The sequence below is a fragment of the Heterocephalus glaber genome, unplaced genomic scaffold (genome assembly GCF_053883595.1).
Source record: "Heterocephalus glaber isolate CG9 unplaced genomic scaffold, H.glaber_assembly_v1.0 deba00001564, whole genome shotgun sequence".
Classification (NCBI taxonomy): Eukaryota; Metazoa; Chordata; class Mammalia; order Rodentia; family Bathyergidae; genus Heterocephalus; species Heterocephalus glaber.
Genome location: NW_028258351.1, coordinates 9,677,029 through 9,693,353, shown reverse-complemented (window position 1 = coordinate 9,693,353; position 16,325 = coordinate 9,677,029). Strand labels below are relative to the sequence as shown.

The 16,325-nt window shown below is 48.0% G+C and overlaps 1 protein-coding gene across 5 annotated transcripts in view; it reads right to left on the bottom strand.

Annotated features, from left to right (window-relative positions):
- Window positions 1-3,303: 3,303 nt before the first annotated feature.
- The window catches only part of Ksr1 (kinase suppressor of ras 1), a 140,894-nt gene continuing 127,872 nt past the window's right edge, over window positions 3,304-16,325 (bottom strand). For 3 of the 5 annotated variants that reach the window (XM_087191510.1, XM_087191511.1, XM_013076832.3), the window contains 2 exons: window positions 11,433-11,566; window positions 3,304-6,308 (listed from right to left, as the gene is read on the bottom strand). In XM_087191510.1, coding sequence (XP_087047636.1) covers window positions 6,230-6,308; window positions 11,433-11,566 — 213 coding nt within the window. In that variant the 3' untranslated portion in view covers window positions 3,304-6,229. Of the gene's footprint in view, window positions 6,309-8,323; window positions 8,405-11,432; window positions 11,567-16,325 lie in introns of all 5 variants that reach the window. The other 2 variants (XM_087191509.1, XM_087191512.1) reach the window with 1 other exon arrangement.

Genomic DNA, 16,325 nt, shown 5'->3' with positions numbered 1-16,325 from the left:
TCAGGCCCTGGCGGGTTGGAGGGGGCTCCCACGTGGGCACTTGATGGTGGGTGGTGGGAAGCGAGGAGGACACCTGTGAGCACACACATCCATCTGGGGGAAGGCTGGGCAAAGGCCTATTCCACATCCAGTCTGGACTCTTGTCTCACCTCTCACAGACACTGCACACGTATGTAGCCCCAAGCCATAGTCTTCTCAGCGCTCTGGCCCTGGTGCCTAATCAGGGTCGTGTGCCTATCTTCTACTTCCCAGAGGGCCATCCTTGTCCTCTCGAACACTGCTTTGTTTCTCTGATGCCCTGCCCTGCAAGCAACTTGCTTACTGTGTTCCTCTTCTTTGTGGTGAAAGTAGACAAGCGGAGGCTTTCCCAGGGGCCTGGCTGCCAGAGGTACAGGTTCCCTCCCTAAGGGTGCTTGATCCTCTCCAAAGATAGTATATATGCAGGACCCAGGGCATAAAGGGTGCCGTGGTCTGGCTTCCCCTTCTTCCCCTTGACACTGGGGTTGCATCTAGTGAGTGTCTCCTTCTGTTTGTCTACCTGTATCTGGCTTTCTTTGCTGCTGACTTTTCAGTGTACCTGAATTTTTCTGACGTAGGGTTATGTCCTGGAAGCACCTTCTCTCACCACTGCCACCTAGTGGGCATGGTGGAATCCTACTAAAATGGAATCTAGGATTTTCTACATATATGATCATACGATCTTCCACAGGAGTTAATTTTACTTCATCCTTTTCAATTTGGAAGCACTTTGTGCTTAATTGTTCTGCTTAAGACTTCTATTCTGTGCTAAATAAAACTGCTGAGCATCCTTGCCATGTTCCTGATCTTTGAGGAGGAGCTTTCAGTCTTTCTGCTGTGGGTTTCTCAGGTATAGCTCTGATGTTTAGGTAGTTTCCTTCTGTTCCTAGTTTGTATCATAAAAGGGTGCTGAATTTCCTCAAGGGCCTTTTCTGCATCAAGATCATGTCTTGTTTTTTTATTCTGTTAGTGTGGTACCTAACACTGATCAATTTTCATGTCAAACCATCTTTCCTTTGTAGAATAAATCCCACTTGGTCATGGTGAATACTCCTTTTAATATCTCAACTTCAGTTTGTTAGTATTTTGTTGAGAATTTTTCCACCAGTGTTGATAAGGAATGTTGATCTGGAGTTTTTGTTTTGTATTTTGTTTTTGGCACTGGCTCTGTATCAGGGTAATGCTGACCTTTTAGCAGGAGTTATTGAGTATTCCTTTCTTTTTTAAATTAATTTTATTGGTCCTCTTTTTATTACTAAGGAAAGCTTGAGAAATGTTACCATTGGCTCTTTAAATCTTGGCAGAATTCACACGTTAAACTGGCAGGTCCAGGGCTTTTGCCTGGTGATTTTATTTTATTATTATTTTTTTTGGTATCAAGGATTGAACTCGGGTCCTTGCTCTTGGGGAGCAGGTGGCGAAACCACTGAGCTAAACCCCCAGCCCTTGCCTGGTGATTTTAAAGTACTGATATATTCTCACTAGCTATAGGTCTACTCAGTGTATTTCTTTGTCATTTCGTCTTAGGAGGTTTTGTATTTCCAGGAACTTTTCCAATTCGTCTAGGTCAGTGGTGGCGAACCTACGGCACATTTGCTGCAGCTGGCTGTTTGTTATCATTGAAAGCTCTAAAAGGTTATCTGTGGACATAAGATTGTTATAGCACTTTTACAGTCCTTTGTATTTCTGTAGAAGTAGTAATCTCTCCACTTTCATGTCTCATTTTAGTTTTTTTTCCCTTAGTCCATCTAGCTAAAGGTTTATCTATTTTACTCTTTTCAAAGAACTAATTTGGTTTCATGGATTTTCTCTAATATTTTTCTATTCTCTCTGTCCTAATCTTACACCAGTTCCTTAATTTGTAAAGCTAGGTTACTTGAGTCTTTCTACTGTAAGCATTTATAGCTGTACATTTCCCTGTTGGCACTGTTTTCTTTCGCTGTATCATATAAATTTGGTATTTTGTTCTCATTCATCTCCAAGAATTTTCTAATTTCCTTGTGATTTCTTCTTTGATCCACTGGTTAAAGGTGTGTTAATTTACACAAATTTGTGCATCTTCTAGCTTTCTGTTACTGGTTTCTAGTCTTCCCATTGTAGTCAGATAAAATACTTTGAATGTTATCTAATCTGTTGAGCCTTAAATTTGTGGTCTACCATATGATCTATCCTGGAAAATGTTCCACGACTTAGCACAATCTTTGGACAAAGTAAGAGCTCAATAAATGTCTGACCAGTAAGTTCTTGGCCTCTGATGACAGGGAAGTCAGAATCAAAGCAGAGGCCTGTGTGACCTTGCTCAACACCTTAACTTTCACACGCTTTCCCAGTTGAAATATCACAGTTCCTGACTCATGGCCTTGCTGTGAGAACTGGATTAGGGTAATGTCATCTTCTCCTCTACCTGTTCTTGCTCCAAATTCTAGAAGCCCAGACTCTCCTAAAATCAGACTGAAATGAATGTGGCCCCCTTCACTCAAGGCTTCTAGAAGGCAAAACGAACCTCTGCCACAGTGAGATGGATTGGATCTGGGTCTGCTCACCGGCTTTGGTGCTGCTGGTGGCTGGGCAATCTTCGGTGCACTACAGGCCTTGACTTTCCTCTACACTCCTCCATCTGTGTAGAGACACTGCCCTTAAGGGCCACGCACAGTTCTCTTTTCCTTTGTGCCTTAGTCATTTTCATCACTGACACTTGCAACTTAAAGAAGAAGATGTTTATTTTGGCTCACGTTTCACAAATGTCAGTCCATGTCTGGCAGGCTTAAAACTCAAGAACAGGGTGGCAGAAGGGCCTGGGTGGAGGGAAGGTGTTCATGTTAGGGTGGCCAGGGAGCAGAGAGTGAAGGAAGGTGCCAGGGAGGGAGAAAACTCTCCAGGGTCATGCTCCCAATGACCCACCTCTTCCAACCAGACCCCACCTCCTAACAGCAAGTCAGCTGTACAGCCCCCACGATCCAATCACCTTTCAAAAGCCCAGTCTAGGAACACATGAGGTTTCAGGGGGACATCTAGATATAAACCATAACACTTCGGAAGGAGCTCCTTAACCTGTGAAGGGGTTGAAATGCCCCTGATCCCTCCATTTCTATCCTCCTAGACTATAAGGGTGGTCCCCAGTTCTCATCTGGAACTGACCAAAGCAAACACAAGTCCCAGGACACCTTGGTGTAACTTTACTCACAAACTCAGACCCCCAGCCAGGCTCAGCACAGAGGGTGTGTTCTCCCCAGTGGAAAATCAAACACAGAAACAAAAACACACAAAAAACCTCCAGACAGCATGTTTGTTAATACTAACCTTTTTAATTTAAATTAATACCATTTGAGGAAGACAAATGCAATTGATAGAAAATATAAAAACTTTTACTGTACAAAGTTTACATCACATTCAAAAACAGCAAAATGTGTGCCTCGTGGCCACAGAAGACGGTAGGTGTGTACACACAGGTGACAGCCTGGCCAATGCTGCAGCATGGCAGGAGCCTCCCTTGGTGTCACCCCCAAGTCACTATAGCACAACACAGGCTCACAGGGCCTGCCACACCCTGCTGAGACCACATGAAGAAATGCCAGATGGCAGAGGGTGTTTTGATTTGGTGACACAGACAGGTCAATTTTGCTAATACACTGCTCACAATGAACCCAGCGCTAGCTAGGATTCACGCCTTCGAGTCACACAGAAGCCTGGGAGCTGCAGCCCTGGTGGTTAAAGGCCTTGGGGTGAGGTTGAGAACTACAGGTACGTGCAAGGGCCAAAGCGCGGACTATAGTCTCAGAGCCCAGGCGGGACCTCTGCAGCCCCCGACCTTCTCCCTCCCCTTCACAGTGGGCCGTGAAAGCTGAATTCACAGTATCTGTCATCCTTCATGTGTCTCCAAGGCAGACAGGCAGAGCACACAGAAGGGCAAACACATCTTCCTAACCACAATTCACAGTCACTTAAATAGAAACAGGAGAAGGGGAAGTACTGTGGGGGATCTTCTTAAATGCCAGCCAGTGCAGAAGTGGCCAGCTGAAAGCCAGGCCTTGGAGAGGACAGGGGAGGGGCCCCAGTAACTCAGCCCCACACTTGGAGTCAAGTGGCTCCTGGTTCCTGGCCCAGTTCAGGCCCTCAGCAAATCATTTCCTAAGGCGGAAATGTCATCATTCCTGTACCTGGGGCCCCACCACTTGTACAAGACCATGTACACAGCAGGGGATCAGTGGGGACTTTCTGAACTGTGGCCCTAAGGGGACACAGCCAAACCCAGACTGACTTTCTGTGGGCTGTGCATCACCCACTGTGGCCTGGATCTGAGGGTGGGGAGGTGAGCCCGATTTGTTCAGGTGCATCCATCTGACAGGGAAGGCCAGTGTCACAACAAGAAGGTGAAAGGCTGGAGTCACATGTGCTGTCACCTCTATGCACATTTCGGGGGGCGGTAACAGGGATTGAACTCGGGACCTTGCGCTTGTGAGGCAGGCAGTGGCACCACTGAGCCAAATCCCAGGCCCTGCTACCACCTCTACAAAGGGGCAGGGATTCGATACCTACAGAGGCAATGGCCACGTATCGCAGGGCTCTGGGTTGGGGAGGTCACTCTGGGGAGGTGACGTGGGAGACCAAAGGGATCATGGGGGTAAAATGACAGTCCTGTCATAGAACAGAAGTCACCCTCACAGAGCTGAACCCAAATGGTTTATAGCTCCTCTTTCTTCTCCCCATGCTGACTGGAAAGATTTCAAAGCCCCTGACCCAAGGGTGGGCCACGCTCACCAGGGTAGTGGGGGGAGTGCGGAGCAAGGCTGCTCAGCATGGAGAGCAGAGAGGCAGCTCCACCACTTCTTATCAGAGTGGCTCATTTTATGTGACTTATGTGGATCGGACTCTGATGCTAGGAAAGGCTCTGAAGACTGGGGCTCTGCCAGGTGGATCTCACTGAAGGGGAGCAGCCACACGGCCACCCCCATCTGAGCTCAGAGCACAGGGCCTGGATCCAAGCATGTCTACTTCCTTTCTGGTTGTGGAGTCTCCTGCAGCCTAACCTCCACTGGTGGGCTTCTTTGCCATTGGGAACTTCCTCTGTAGATGACGGTTACTGGCGGCGTCAGGTGGATGCTCTCACATCAAAGACTCTCTGGATCCAGCCCCTCCTACTCATGTGACACAAGCAGAAGGCCTGACACTGCTGGGAAGGGCTCTGCAGATAGGGCTCAGGAGGTGGGGTGACAAGGTGGGACAGTCTCATGCTTCCAGCTGAGCTTAGAGCCTGAACTAAGGAATCAGGAAGGGGCAAAAGGGTTTCACTAGGGCAGGGAAGTGGAAGATGTGGGGAGTTCTAGAACAGTCTACCATGACTGACAATGGGTTTCTAAAGTGCCAGGGTTACCCTGCGGCCAGGACAGGGGCTCAGGTACTTGCTGTCCATTTCTCCCTTTCTCCCTCCACCCTTTTCCCTGTTCTCCCTCATTAAGGCCTATTGTGCCCCCAGCTGTAGGGTCAGATGTCAGGCAAAGGCCCTGGCTCCCAGGGTCTGACGCGGGGCTTCACACAAGAAACACTAGCTCAAGGATGTCTCCTCACCTGGCAACAGAAACCCTGGCTAGGAACCACCAGATCTGTCCAGATATTACTTGCATTCTGTCTCTACTTTTCCAGTGGGAACAGTCTGGATTAGTGGGGTTGGTAGGTAAAGCCAAGGTCTCCGGGACTTCTTGTCCCCTGTAATTTGCCTCAGTTCCTAGGCAGGGTTTTCTCTGCAAGACAGGGAAGGGACAGTGTACCACCGGTGGGGATTAGGATCAAAACAGGGGCCCAGTCAAACCTTGTGCTCCCACCTCTTCCTGCCTTACCCTTAAACCACAACGTCTTTCTTCCTTCTGACCAAGCACTGGGCTCCTCAGTGCTATAAGATCCTTCAAGGGGACAGACACTTCTTCCATCCCCAGGTGCCTGTGCCCTCATGCACGGACCATATTATTACCTATTGTAAAACACCAAATTCGCTTGGCAGAAACATATGTGTAAACATTTGCTGTCGGGTACAGTTCCATCTTCAGGACCCATGTGTCTTTGCGATGAACAATCGGAATGGAAGACTCACCCTCCTGGTTTGTAGCGTTGGACAGGTGGAGTGGTTTTTCATTTTTGTTGTTGCTGTGACGGTTGTTTGTGTGTTTTAAAAACACATTTTAAAAAGAGACAGGCCGCAGAAAAAATGCACAGCTGGCTACATCTTTGGGTTACTGGACTCCAGGGCACCGAGGCCGAACCTCTCAAAGCGGGGTACAACTTTGCTGCTGTTAATGCTGTGAAGAGGAACAAAATGTGGGGTTATGGGTCTGTTGATCTTGATCAGAGTCGAAGGGACCTGGCCCAAACCAAGAAGTGACAATGATTGCTCAGTCCACAGCCTCGGCAGATCTACTCTTGGCAGCGTCCTCGGCCTTGGCCACACTCCCCACTCCTGGGGGACAGTGACATGGCTCATTCACCTCTGACTCCCAGGACCTAGGGTGTACTGCTAGCTGCTGTGGGCTCGTGGGAACCGTTCCCATACTGGCAGCCTTGGAACGTCCTTGCTCTGTGCGGTACTAGGGGGAAGAAAAACCTGAGCCCCAACACCCACCAGGAGTAACGGTGTATGCTCCTTTTAGAAATGGTGCTCAGCTGGTGCACACCTGTAATTCCAGAGGCTCAAGATGCTGAGGCAGGAGGATCACAAATCTGAGGCCAGGGTGAGCAATTCAGTGAAACTCTGTCTCAAAGCAAAAAATTAAAATGGCTGGGGATGTAGTTCAGTAGTAGCGTGCCCCTGGGTTCAATCCCCAGTACCTCAAAAAAAAAAAAAAAAAAAAGTGCTCAAGCATTGGCTCCATCAGGAGGTTCTCTGGGATGGGCTGAGGTGTGACTTCCAAGCCAGATTCCAGAGATCTGGGGTCAGTAAATTTGGAGGGAGGGCACTCAGAAGCAGTGACCTGTCAGCTCACAAATGCTGAATACTGACCTGACAGTCTACAAAGCCAGGGCGGGTGCAAAGGGAGTAACATGGCAGGGGCAGGCTTGGGGCAGCAGCTGAGTTTCCATTACTGAAGCTTGGGAATAGGAACCTCTTTGAATGAGGTCGAATGTTCTGTGCCACTGAGGACACAGCCCTTCTCAGCTGGTGTCTTTCACAGCAACAGGACCTTCTGTGTCTACTACCCACATCTACAGAGAAGACAGACACAGGAACCCAGAGAGGGCTCCTGGGACCATGGAGCTGGCCTTGAGGCAGCTCGGCAACCATTCCACTCCTTGCAGGACAAAGTCCCCATGGGTTAGAGGTGTTAGAAGCCAAGCACCCCGCCCCCGTTCTCAGAACATGGTCAGCAGGAAGCTTATTAAGGTGTTAGCAGCAGACTGGGCCAGCCCATCCCTCAGAAGAGCCAGAAAGAAGAGTCACATCCAGGGAGGTGCTGGAAGCTGTGCAGCATTGCAGGGGGGCCTGGCTAGTGCGATCCTCCACCATCAGAAGTTACTGGGGCACACGCAGGCCATGTGGAGAGGGCAAGAGGCTGGTTTAAAAAACCAGACCACAGGAAGTCTGGAGAGAGAAGAGTGAAGCAGCAGAGACGGCATCCCCCGGGTTAGTGCCCACTTGGCACTTTGCATTTTAGTAGAAGTCAGAGCCAAGTTGTCAGCTGGGAGGCAGAAAGTTCCTGGTGCATGCAGAGCAGCCAGGCTACAACCTACAAGGGACAGAGAAGAGGCAAGAGCAGCATCAGAAGCCAAGCCAATAGGGGACCCAGGCCCCAGAGGCCTGGCCAGAGCTGCCAGACAGGGGAAACACTCAATTTCACCCTCCTACCCCCCAGGGTGGCACCCAGGCAAGCCTGGGAGGAGTCGGCCTGCAAGGAGCCTTCTTCAAGGTCCTGCAGGGCACAGCCACAGGCTGCTTCCATAGAGGCTGGCTGACGACCCACAGCTCCTCAGCTCCTTACTGTCAATACTGACTTCTTGGAGTTGATCATCTCAGCTCACTCGATTCTCTTCTTTTGAGCTCTGGCCAGAGAGGGGACCCTGGGCACACGACAAACCATCTGTGCACTCATGGTGTGGACAGAGGCCCCCCCACATGCCATGGGTCTCTCCCACCCACTGAGAGAAACACAAGCCCACATGGCCCTTGCTGGCGTCACTTTGGCTGCAGGACATCACTCTGGATTACAGGGATAAAGCCAGATGGTTATGAGAAGTTGGGATGCAGAGACAGAACAGGAGGTGGGTATGTAACAGGACAGCTACACACAAGCAGGGCAGAAGGTAAATGAGAGAAACACACTATTCCTCCAGAACCGGACAGGAGTTCTTAAAGTCAGGGTGACCATAACGTCCTTTCCCGTAATAGCGGCTCCGCCAGCGACTGCAAGTGCCCCAGGACCGTTCCAACAGGAGCAGGAAGAGCGTTGTTCAGCCATCAGCCAGTGGGTGACGCCAGCCAGGCAGTGGACAGGTACAGGAGTCAGGAAGGTGGGATGGGGGGAGATGACAGGGCAGGCCAGCATGTCCGCCACCCACCCCCAAATAAAAAAGCAACAAAGTCAATGGGAAAGAAAAGAGAAAATGAGAATTTAGAGGCTGAGGGTATAGAAAGTAGAAATTATCAACAGAAAGCCTGGACACAGATTCATTCAGATCTGCTGCATCTTCCCTCTACATGGCTGGAACTGATGGCTTTGAGCTGGTAACAGCTCCCATTTGGACGAGATGGAGTGTGTTCAGGATAATATGGTTACAATAATAGCTCCCCCTGTAGGCTCAGTTTCCTGTCTGTGGCACGAGAAGGTGGGGCTGTTTGGTTTTCCACAGAAAGAGACTGTTCCTTGCATGCCAGTGCCGACCTAGTGCAGCCTTCTCTTGGAAGGCCAGGGCAGCTGAGGCCCAGAATGTACAGAGTGACCCCAGGTCTGCAGGAGGAGCTCAGAACTCGGCCTTGCTGCTCCACAGCCCCCTCTTGGCACTGCTCAGGGAACCCCGTGCTCCATCCCTGCCTGCTTGGATGGTCCCTCTTCCAGCCCCACACTGATGACCATCTTCTAGAGACCTTTCCTTCAATCCCCTGGTGGGCAAACAGGCCCTCACTGGGGTTGCCCCAGGGCTCTACCTCCCTCCCCGCACCCAGCATACCAGGATCATTCACTCATTTATTCAGGTACCTGTCAAATATTTGTTCGCCACCCACTCTGTTCCTGGATCTGTGCTAGGAGTTGAGTTAGAGGTGACAAGGTAGAGTTGTGCTGGATGGAGGTTGCATTGCAGCGTGTCTGCTTGACTTTATCCTGATTAGACTGCACACTCCATGCTGGGGGAGGTCTGTCTATCCTCGGGCATGTGCATGCCCACGTGTGCAGCAGAAACGCAGCAATGGCTGACTGAAACTCAACCATTCACCCCACTCTGAACAGGCTAAGCACCTCTAATGTGGAAACAAATGCTCCAAAGGCTGGAAATCTTCTGAGTTCCAACATGGGTTAGGGATGCTCAAACTGTAAAGCCCACGCAAACATTCCAATATTTGAGAAAAACTGGTCTTTTTGGTCCCAAGCGTTTCAGATAAGGGATACTCAATCTATATGAGATATTCCCACCCATCCTAAGAGCAAAAGTTGGACCTAATATAAACAATAAGACAGCATTCCCTAACCCCAGGTGGCTGCCCCTCCAGACCATCCCTGAGCAGCAGAATAAACCACATTTTCTCAGTGACTTCTACTTGGATCCAGTTTGGACGACTCATGCTAGGCCTCTCCTCACCTGCAGAGTGGGGCTCAGTTTGGTTCTTCCTTAAGAAAGGGCCTGGCACACTATGGGCAAGCCAAATATGGCCACCAGCTATGAAGGGTTTTAACAACTTCCAAGGGTCTTTAGAAAAAAAGTGACAGACTGTGTCCCCTGCAATCCTGAAGTATTTACTACCTGACCCCTTTGAGAAGAAAGATCGCACCACCACACAGTTCCGGAACCAGGTGTGAGCTCTAGGTGTGAAGCTTCAGCAGAGACTTGGAGATGTGACATGTACACAGGGACTAGTATGCCAAGGGCTCCTTGGCAGTGGGTAGAAGATAGGCCCTTGCCCTCCACTCCCATCAAGGGGAGCTCCTCTCTCTCTGTCTTTGCTATTGGGGCCTGGTGGGAGATTTCACTTTTAGAAAGCATCCTTTGCCTTGAAAAAGTCTAAAGCTGCTGGGCGTGGTGGTACATGTCTATAATCTCAGCACTCAAGAAGCTAAAGCAGGAGGATCTTGAATTCAAGGCCAGCCTGAGCTACATAGCAACTTCAAGGCCAGCTTGGAACATAGTGAGACTCTGTCTCAAAAAAAAAAGCCAAACAAAAAACCAGTCTAAAGCTATTCATGCCGTTAAGGAGGCCAACCTGGGGCCAACCATAGCCTGCCACTGGTTTCTGCACAATCTACAAACTGACAATGATTTTTACCTGTCTAAATGGCTGGGTGGGGGAGAAAAAAAATTTAAAAAACTATTCATTGATATGTGAGCTATTGAATTCAGGTTTCTGTTGTCAAGTGCTGCTGGCACACAGCTAGCTCGCTGGGTTCTGTATTTTCTGTGCAGACCCCTGCTCAGGTGGCAAGGCCAAGCTGGAGCACCAGGATCCATGCTGTGCACACCACCAACACTAGGGCCCGCGTTAGAACTTGATTTCTCCCTTAGTCTGCAAAGCCTAATTATCTGGTCCTTTTCTGAAGTTTGTGCATGATGGATCTTATTTAACTCTACTTTTTAAAGGTGTGGGAAGTAAGGCCCTAATAAGGCCCCAGATCCTCATAAAAGGTCATGGCAGCACAAAGATCTTTTTGACTATTCTGGACTAGGTGGCCAGAAGGACAAAGAGGAAAGAGAACAAGACAGTGCAGGAGAGATGACAATGGCTTCTGCTGGCCCGTGGAGACCCCCTCTCCCACGCCATGGCGCAAAGGATCCTGTGATGACACAGAGGAGAGGGCTTCTGGCATCGAAGCCAGAATAAAGAGAAGTGATGCAGTCCCATAACCGGTGGCTAGCTTCTTGTGCTCAGTGTCTGAGACAGTGCCATTTTAAACAATATTGGCTCTGCTTATTACAGGCGTTTCTCAGTATCCATATGGATCTGACCTCCACCCCCGCATCATGCCTCTCCCAAGGCAAAACCTTCTGGCCCTGGCCTCGCCTAGGTCTGGCATCAGCACTGGTCTGATAATAGTGACATGCAGACTTTCATAGATGTCGACCAAAGGTGCTCATCTGTTTCCAAAATAAGCCCAGTAAGTGAAATCCTGGCTTCTCTCTGGCTAATCTGCCCTATGAGCTCCCCAGATCAGAGTCTGGGGCAGGCGCAGTAGAGGGTGCCCTCTAAGTTCCCAGGTGAGGCAGCTCACTGAGGAGGTACTCACTCAGCTGACTTCCAGAAGTGCCCAGGGTGCGAGAGCCTCCGGTTCAGCTTGGGCAGCTTCTCCAGCATGTCCATCAGCATGCTGAAGCTGGGTCTCTCCTGCAGATCGAAAGCCCAGCAGGCAGACAGGATCTCCTGCAAATGCAACTGCCATTAGCGGTGTGTGTGCTAGCTGGGAGGGAGGAGGGCATGGCTGGGGCACCCAGAAAGCATCCCTGCAGTGCTCTCAAATGCCCTGGCTGGTGGCCCCCCTGAAGACCTTGCCAACAACATGAAAGAGCTTCTGTGCTGTCAGTTCAAAATGAAATGCATGAGCTTGCCTGCTTTCTCTCCTGAATAACAGCAACCAAGGTGAACAGACTAATCATGGGAAAGAGATCAGGAACGGCAGTGGTTGGCTTGTGGAAGATAGAAGTTGGAAGGCACAGTGTGCACAAGGAACTCAGAATACATGTAAGGTAGGGCTGCAATGGTGGTGAGAGCCTTGGTGTGACCAGAATGGAGGATGGGGTGATAAGGAGGGACAGATGGGAGCCGGCAGAACAGCTGTCCCAATGTCCACCCTCAGTGGGTAGGGCCTAAGTCTCACACAACCACTGAGACTCAGCAATGGAAGTTTTTGTTCCTAAATACAACAGGACCCATGGTGTTGCCTGCTAAATCAGGGAAACTAGAGAGATCAAAGATCAAAACCCTCTCTCTGGAGGATGTGTTTGTGTACACTGGCATTTGTGTCTGGATGTGCATGCGTTCAAGAAGATGCTCTATCGAACAAGACCAGGGTGCCCTAAAAACAAAGTGACTAAAGAAAGAAAAGTATGTAAAATTGAAAATAGAATTTCTGAACCAAACACAAGGAGTGGGAGGATAAAATAATCAAGGAAATTCCCCAGATTGTTGACCCATTTAGATAGGGATGGAAAATATAAAAGAAGACAAAAGACTCACTGAGAACCACCAAATTCTGTCAAATGGGAGTTCCACCAAGACAAAACAAGAAATAGTGCAAGAAAGTATTGAAGAGAAAAAAAAATTTCCCCCAGAAACTTCCAAAAGAAATGGCTAAAAAGATTCAATGGTGAGACCTCACTGAAAAAAGAAACACCTGGGCTGGGGATTTAGCTCAGTGGTTCCACTGCCTGCCTTGCAAGCGCCAAGGTCCCAAGTTCTATCCCTGGTACCAAAAAACAAACAAACAAACAAAAAACCAGCCTACACGCAGATATATTTTTATGAGATTTCACTATAGCAAGGACAAAGAAAACATCCTAAATGCTTCCAGCAAAAATAAGGCAAGATGCCTACAAAAGGTTGAGAATTAGACCATCACCAGATTTCTTACCAGTGTATTTGAGAATTAGTAGACAACAGAGAAAAACCTTGGTGTTCTGCAGGGAAAGTAATTCTGAACCTACAATTCTACTCCTGTTGTAACACAAAATAAGAGACTTTTTAGATGTACAAACATTCAAAGATCATCTCTCATGTATCCACTGAGGGGCAGTTTCTGGAGTTTTACTCTTATTTTGCAAGAGTGAAAATAAAGAGAGGGAAAGATATGCAATACGAGAACAGTGCAATTGACCCAGGAATGAATAAAAAGTAAACAGAAGGATAATAGCTGTGCCACAGGCCTAAAATCCCACTAACTCAGATGATCAAATGATCCTGAAAAGTATGGAACAGATTGCATTCAATAAGCAGAAGGCAGAGGGTGCTAGAAGACCTCAAGAATACAGTAAAGGTGTTTGTTTCTCCTCTCAAGGAAACAAACACATGGCACATGCCTGTAATGCCAGCTACTTGGGTGGCTTCTGTCAAAGAATTACTTGGACCCAGGAGCAATCTGGGAAACATAGTGAGATCCCATCTCAAAAAAGGGCCAGGGAGGGAGATTAGGAACTACAGGAAAAATCTAGAACTGCATAAGAAAGCCACGGCCCAAATGTGAAGGCAACCAAACTGTGAACCTCTGAGTAACTGAGAAAATGGAAGAGGCAGACTCACAAAGAAGAGAATGTAATCCCAGAATGTAATTCCAGGGGTTAATGGCAGGTATTGCCTCTCATAATGCCATTTTATAGTTTATAATCATCTCACCTTCAGCCTCAGTCTCTAGGCACAGCATGGAGAGATTAAATCATGGAAACAGAAAGCCAACATTAACCACAACCAAGTAAAGGGAAAGCTGGCCAGAATTCTGCAGCAGAAGGAACAGAATGATGGAGTGAAAAGCTGATGGAACAAGAAGTTGGTGCCTTTGGACAGCGACCTGGAGGGACCGCAGCTTTTCACTAAGAATCTTTCTTCTGCTATCTTCCCGTGCACAAGTATTCTCAGAGATGGCGAACTCACTGCTGTCTCCTTGTGTAAGGCAGTGCCTGGGGTGAACCCCACAGCAGTGTGGCTGGAGGGACAAAGAAAGGTGCCACTCAGGGGGCAAACCCTACTTTCGGCTTAGAGTCAGAATAATTTTTCATTGCCTTTGGCCAATGCCCACCACACAGCAATTTTAAGAAGGAGGGGTGGAGAAAAAGAAAAGACAAAACCCTACAAGAGACACAAGAAGCTGACTGCTCACACATTTTCTGTCTCCACTTCCTCAATCCCTGGCCCCGATTTATTCTTATAAGACTTCCACACTCTTAAAAAATCCTTCCAATTAGTTCAGGCATCTTTGGAGGGCTTATTTATTTTTTAAAGTTAATTTTATTGGTACATTTTAGGTATACAATATAACGACATTCATCATTGGACTGGAGATTTGTACCTTTACATAATATATCTTGGTTCTTATTTTTCCCCATTCCTCTGCCGGAGGGCTTATTTAAAATGATGCTATATTTAATCTACTTTGCTCCACAGTGGGACCTGTCACCAGGTTGAGGTACAAAATATTCTTAAGGTTTGCTCCTCCAAGAATGACACCAAAAGACTCATATGCAGCTTCAATCCTGCACTGAGAGAAATCTTCCCAATTAGTCCTGGACTCTGGTTATGTTCCAAAATTATCTGAGGAGCTTTATTTAAAAATAACACCTAAGAAAAAAAATATAGCCTGTCTGATCTCAGATCAATTAAATTGATGTTCCTGGGGGAGTTAACCCAGTTTTCATTAATTATTTAGATGTACTAGGAATGGAACCTATGGATGTTCTCCATCCCCAGCCAGTCCTCTTTTACTTTTTGAGACAGGGTCTCACTTCGTTGCTCACGCTGGATATGACCTTGTGACTCTCCTGCCTCAGCCTTCGGAGTAGTTATGATTACAGCTGTGCACCACCGCACCTGGCAACACTGGTACTTTCGGGATGATTCTGACAGGTAGCCCAGCACCAAGCCCTGACTCCCTGCAGCTCTCTGACCAGTGCTGCTCTGCCCCAGGGCTCCCTCTCCCTGAGGACAGCATGAACGCCTGCTCCAAGATGCTAGGTGTGTAGAACTGGGGCTGTTGCCAGGAAAACTGACTTTTAAAAGCATATATATACATACTCTATTTTATACAAAGATGTTTATACAAAGAAGTCCTTAATAATGTTACTGTAAAGGTAAAACTTGGAAATGAACTAAAAATCCAGTGGCACAAGGAATGACATTATGATGCAGCCACAGGACAGAAGGGCAAACAAAGATTTGTTAGAAACTTGAGATAATAAAGTGCCATGTAGAAAAAAGTTACGACACAAAAATAACCTACATGTTATGATTGTGATTTTCTTCAGGATACATATTACGGCCTGTAATACCATCCCCTCTGGAGGCTGAAGCAGGAGGAGCACCACAAGTTTGAGGCCAGTCTTGGGTTACACAGTGAGTTAAAGGCCAGCATGGACTACATAATGAGACACTGTCTCACATCAAACAAACAAACAAACAAACAAACAAACGGAAGGTAGTCAGGCATGGTGGCACAGGCCTATAATCCCAGCACTCTGATCTGATAGGTTGAAACAGGAGAACTGCAAGTTTGAGCACAGCCTAGGCAACCTGGCAAGACCATCTCAAAATAAAGTTTTAAAAAGGGGAATGGGGATGTAGCTCAGAAAGAAGGCTCTGGGTTCAATTCACACTACTGAGGGGAAAAAGACTGGAAGGCAATAGCTGGTTGGCCCAGCATTTCTCTCCTAAGGTACCAAGAACACATCCTGGGGCAGATGGTGCCCGGCTGCGGCTGGCTGACAGTCGGGACCCAGAGCATCAGGGATGCGCTCATCACTCCACCCACCCAGCATCCCAGCTGCAGCTGTATCAACTGGCCAGAAAGTCTGGGGTCAGGACTGTAGACTAGCCTTTTGGCATCACCCTTGGAAAATATTTTGCACTTCAACCTAATGACATATACTACTGTGGAATACAGTAGATGGAATACATTGTCAGGTTAAACGAGCCCTCTCAAGATGTCGTAGCTGCCTGCTACTCGTCGATAAAGATCTCTGAGGAAGATGAGGTTGGATCCATCACTGTGTCCTGTCCGGTTTATGGTGATCCCGCCAGCATGGGTCATGACTTTGACAAGAAACTCATAGCCTATTTAGACTTAAAGGTGGAAAGGGCCAGGCACTCCCTCCGGAAGCTCTTCACTGTGAAGCTGCGTAGTACCTATGGCAGTTACTCAGCACAGGATGTTCTGTGCAGTCCCATCTAACACATGGATACTCGGTTATCACCGATTACACTGAAAATGCTGAGTTCAGGGTTTCTTGGCATGAGACTGTGCCATGACATGGAAATTACCCATGCAGAGAAACCATGAAAGGAAAACCATCCAGAAACGAGAATGCAGTGGCTGCAATTAAGATTCAGCATTTTGAAACAAGTTCGTTGTGGGAATTTTGATTTGTTTTGGAATAGTCATGAAATACATGGAGAAAAGACCTGAGACCACAGCATAATC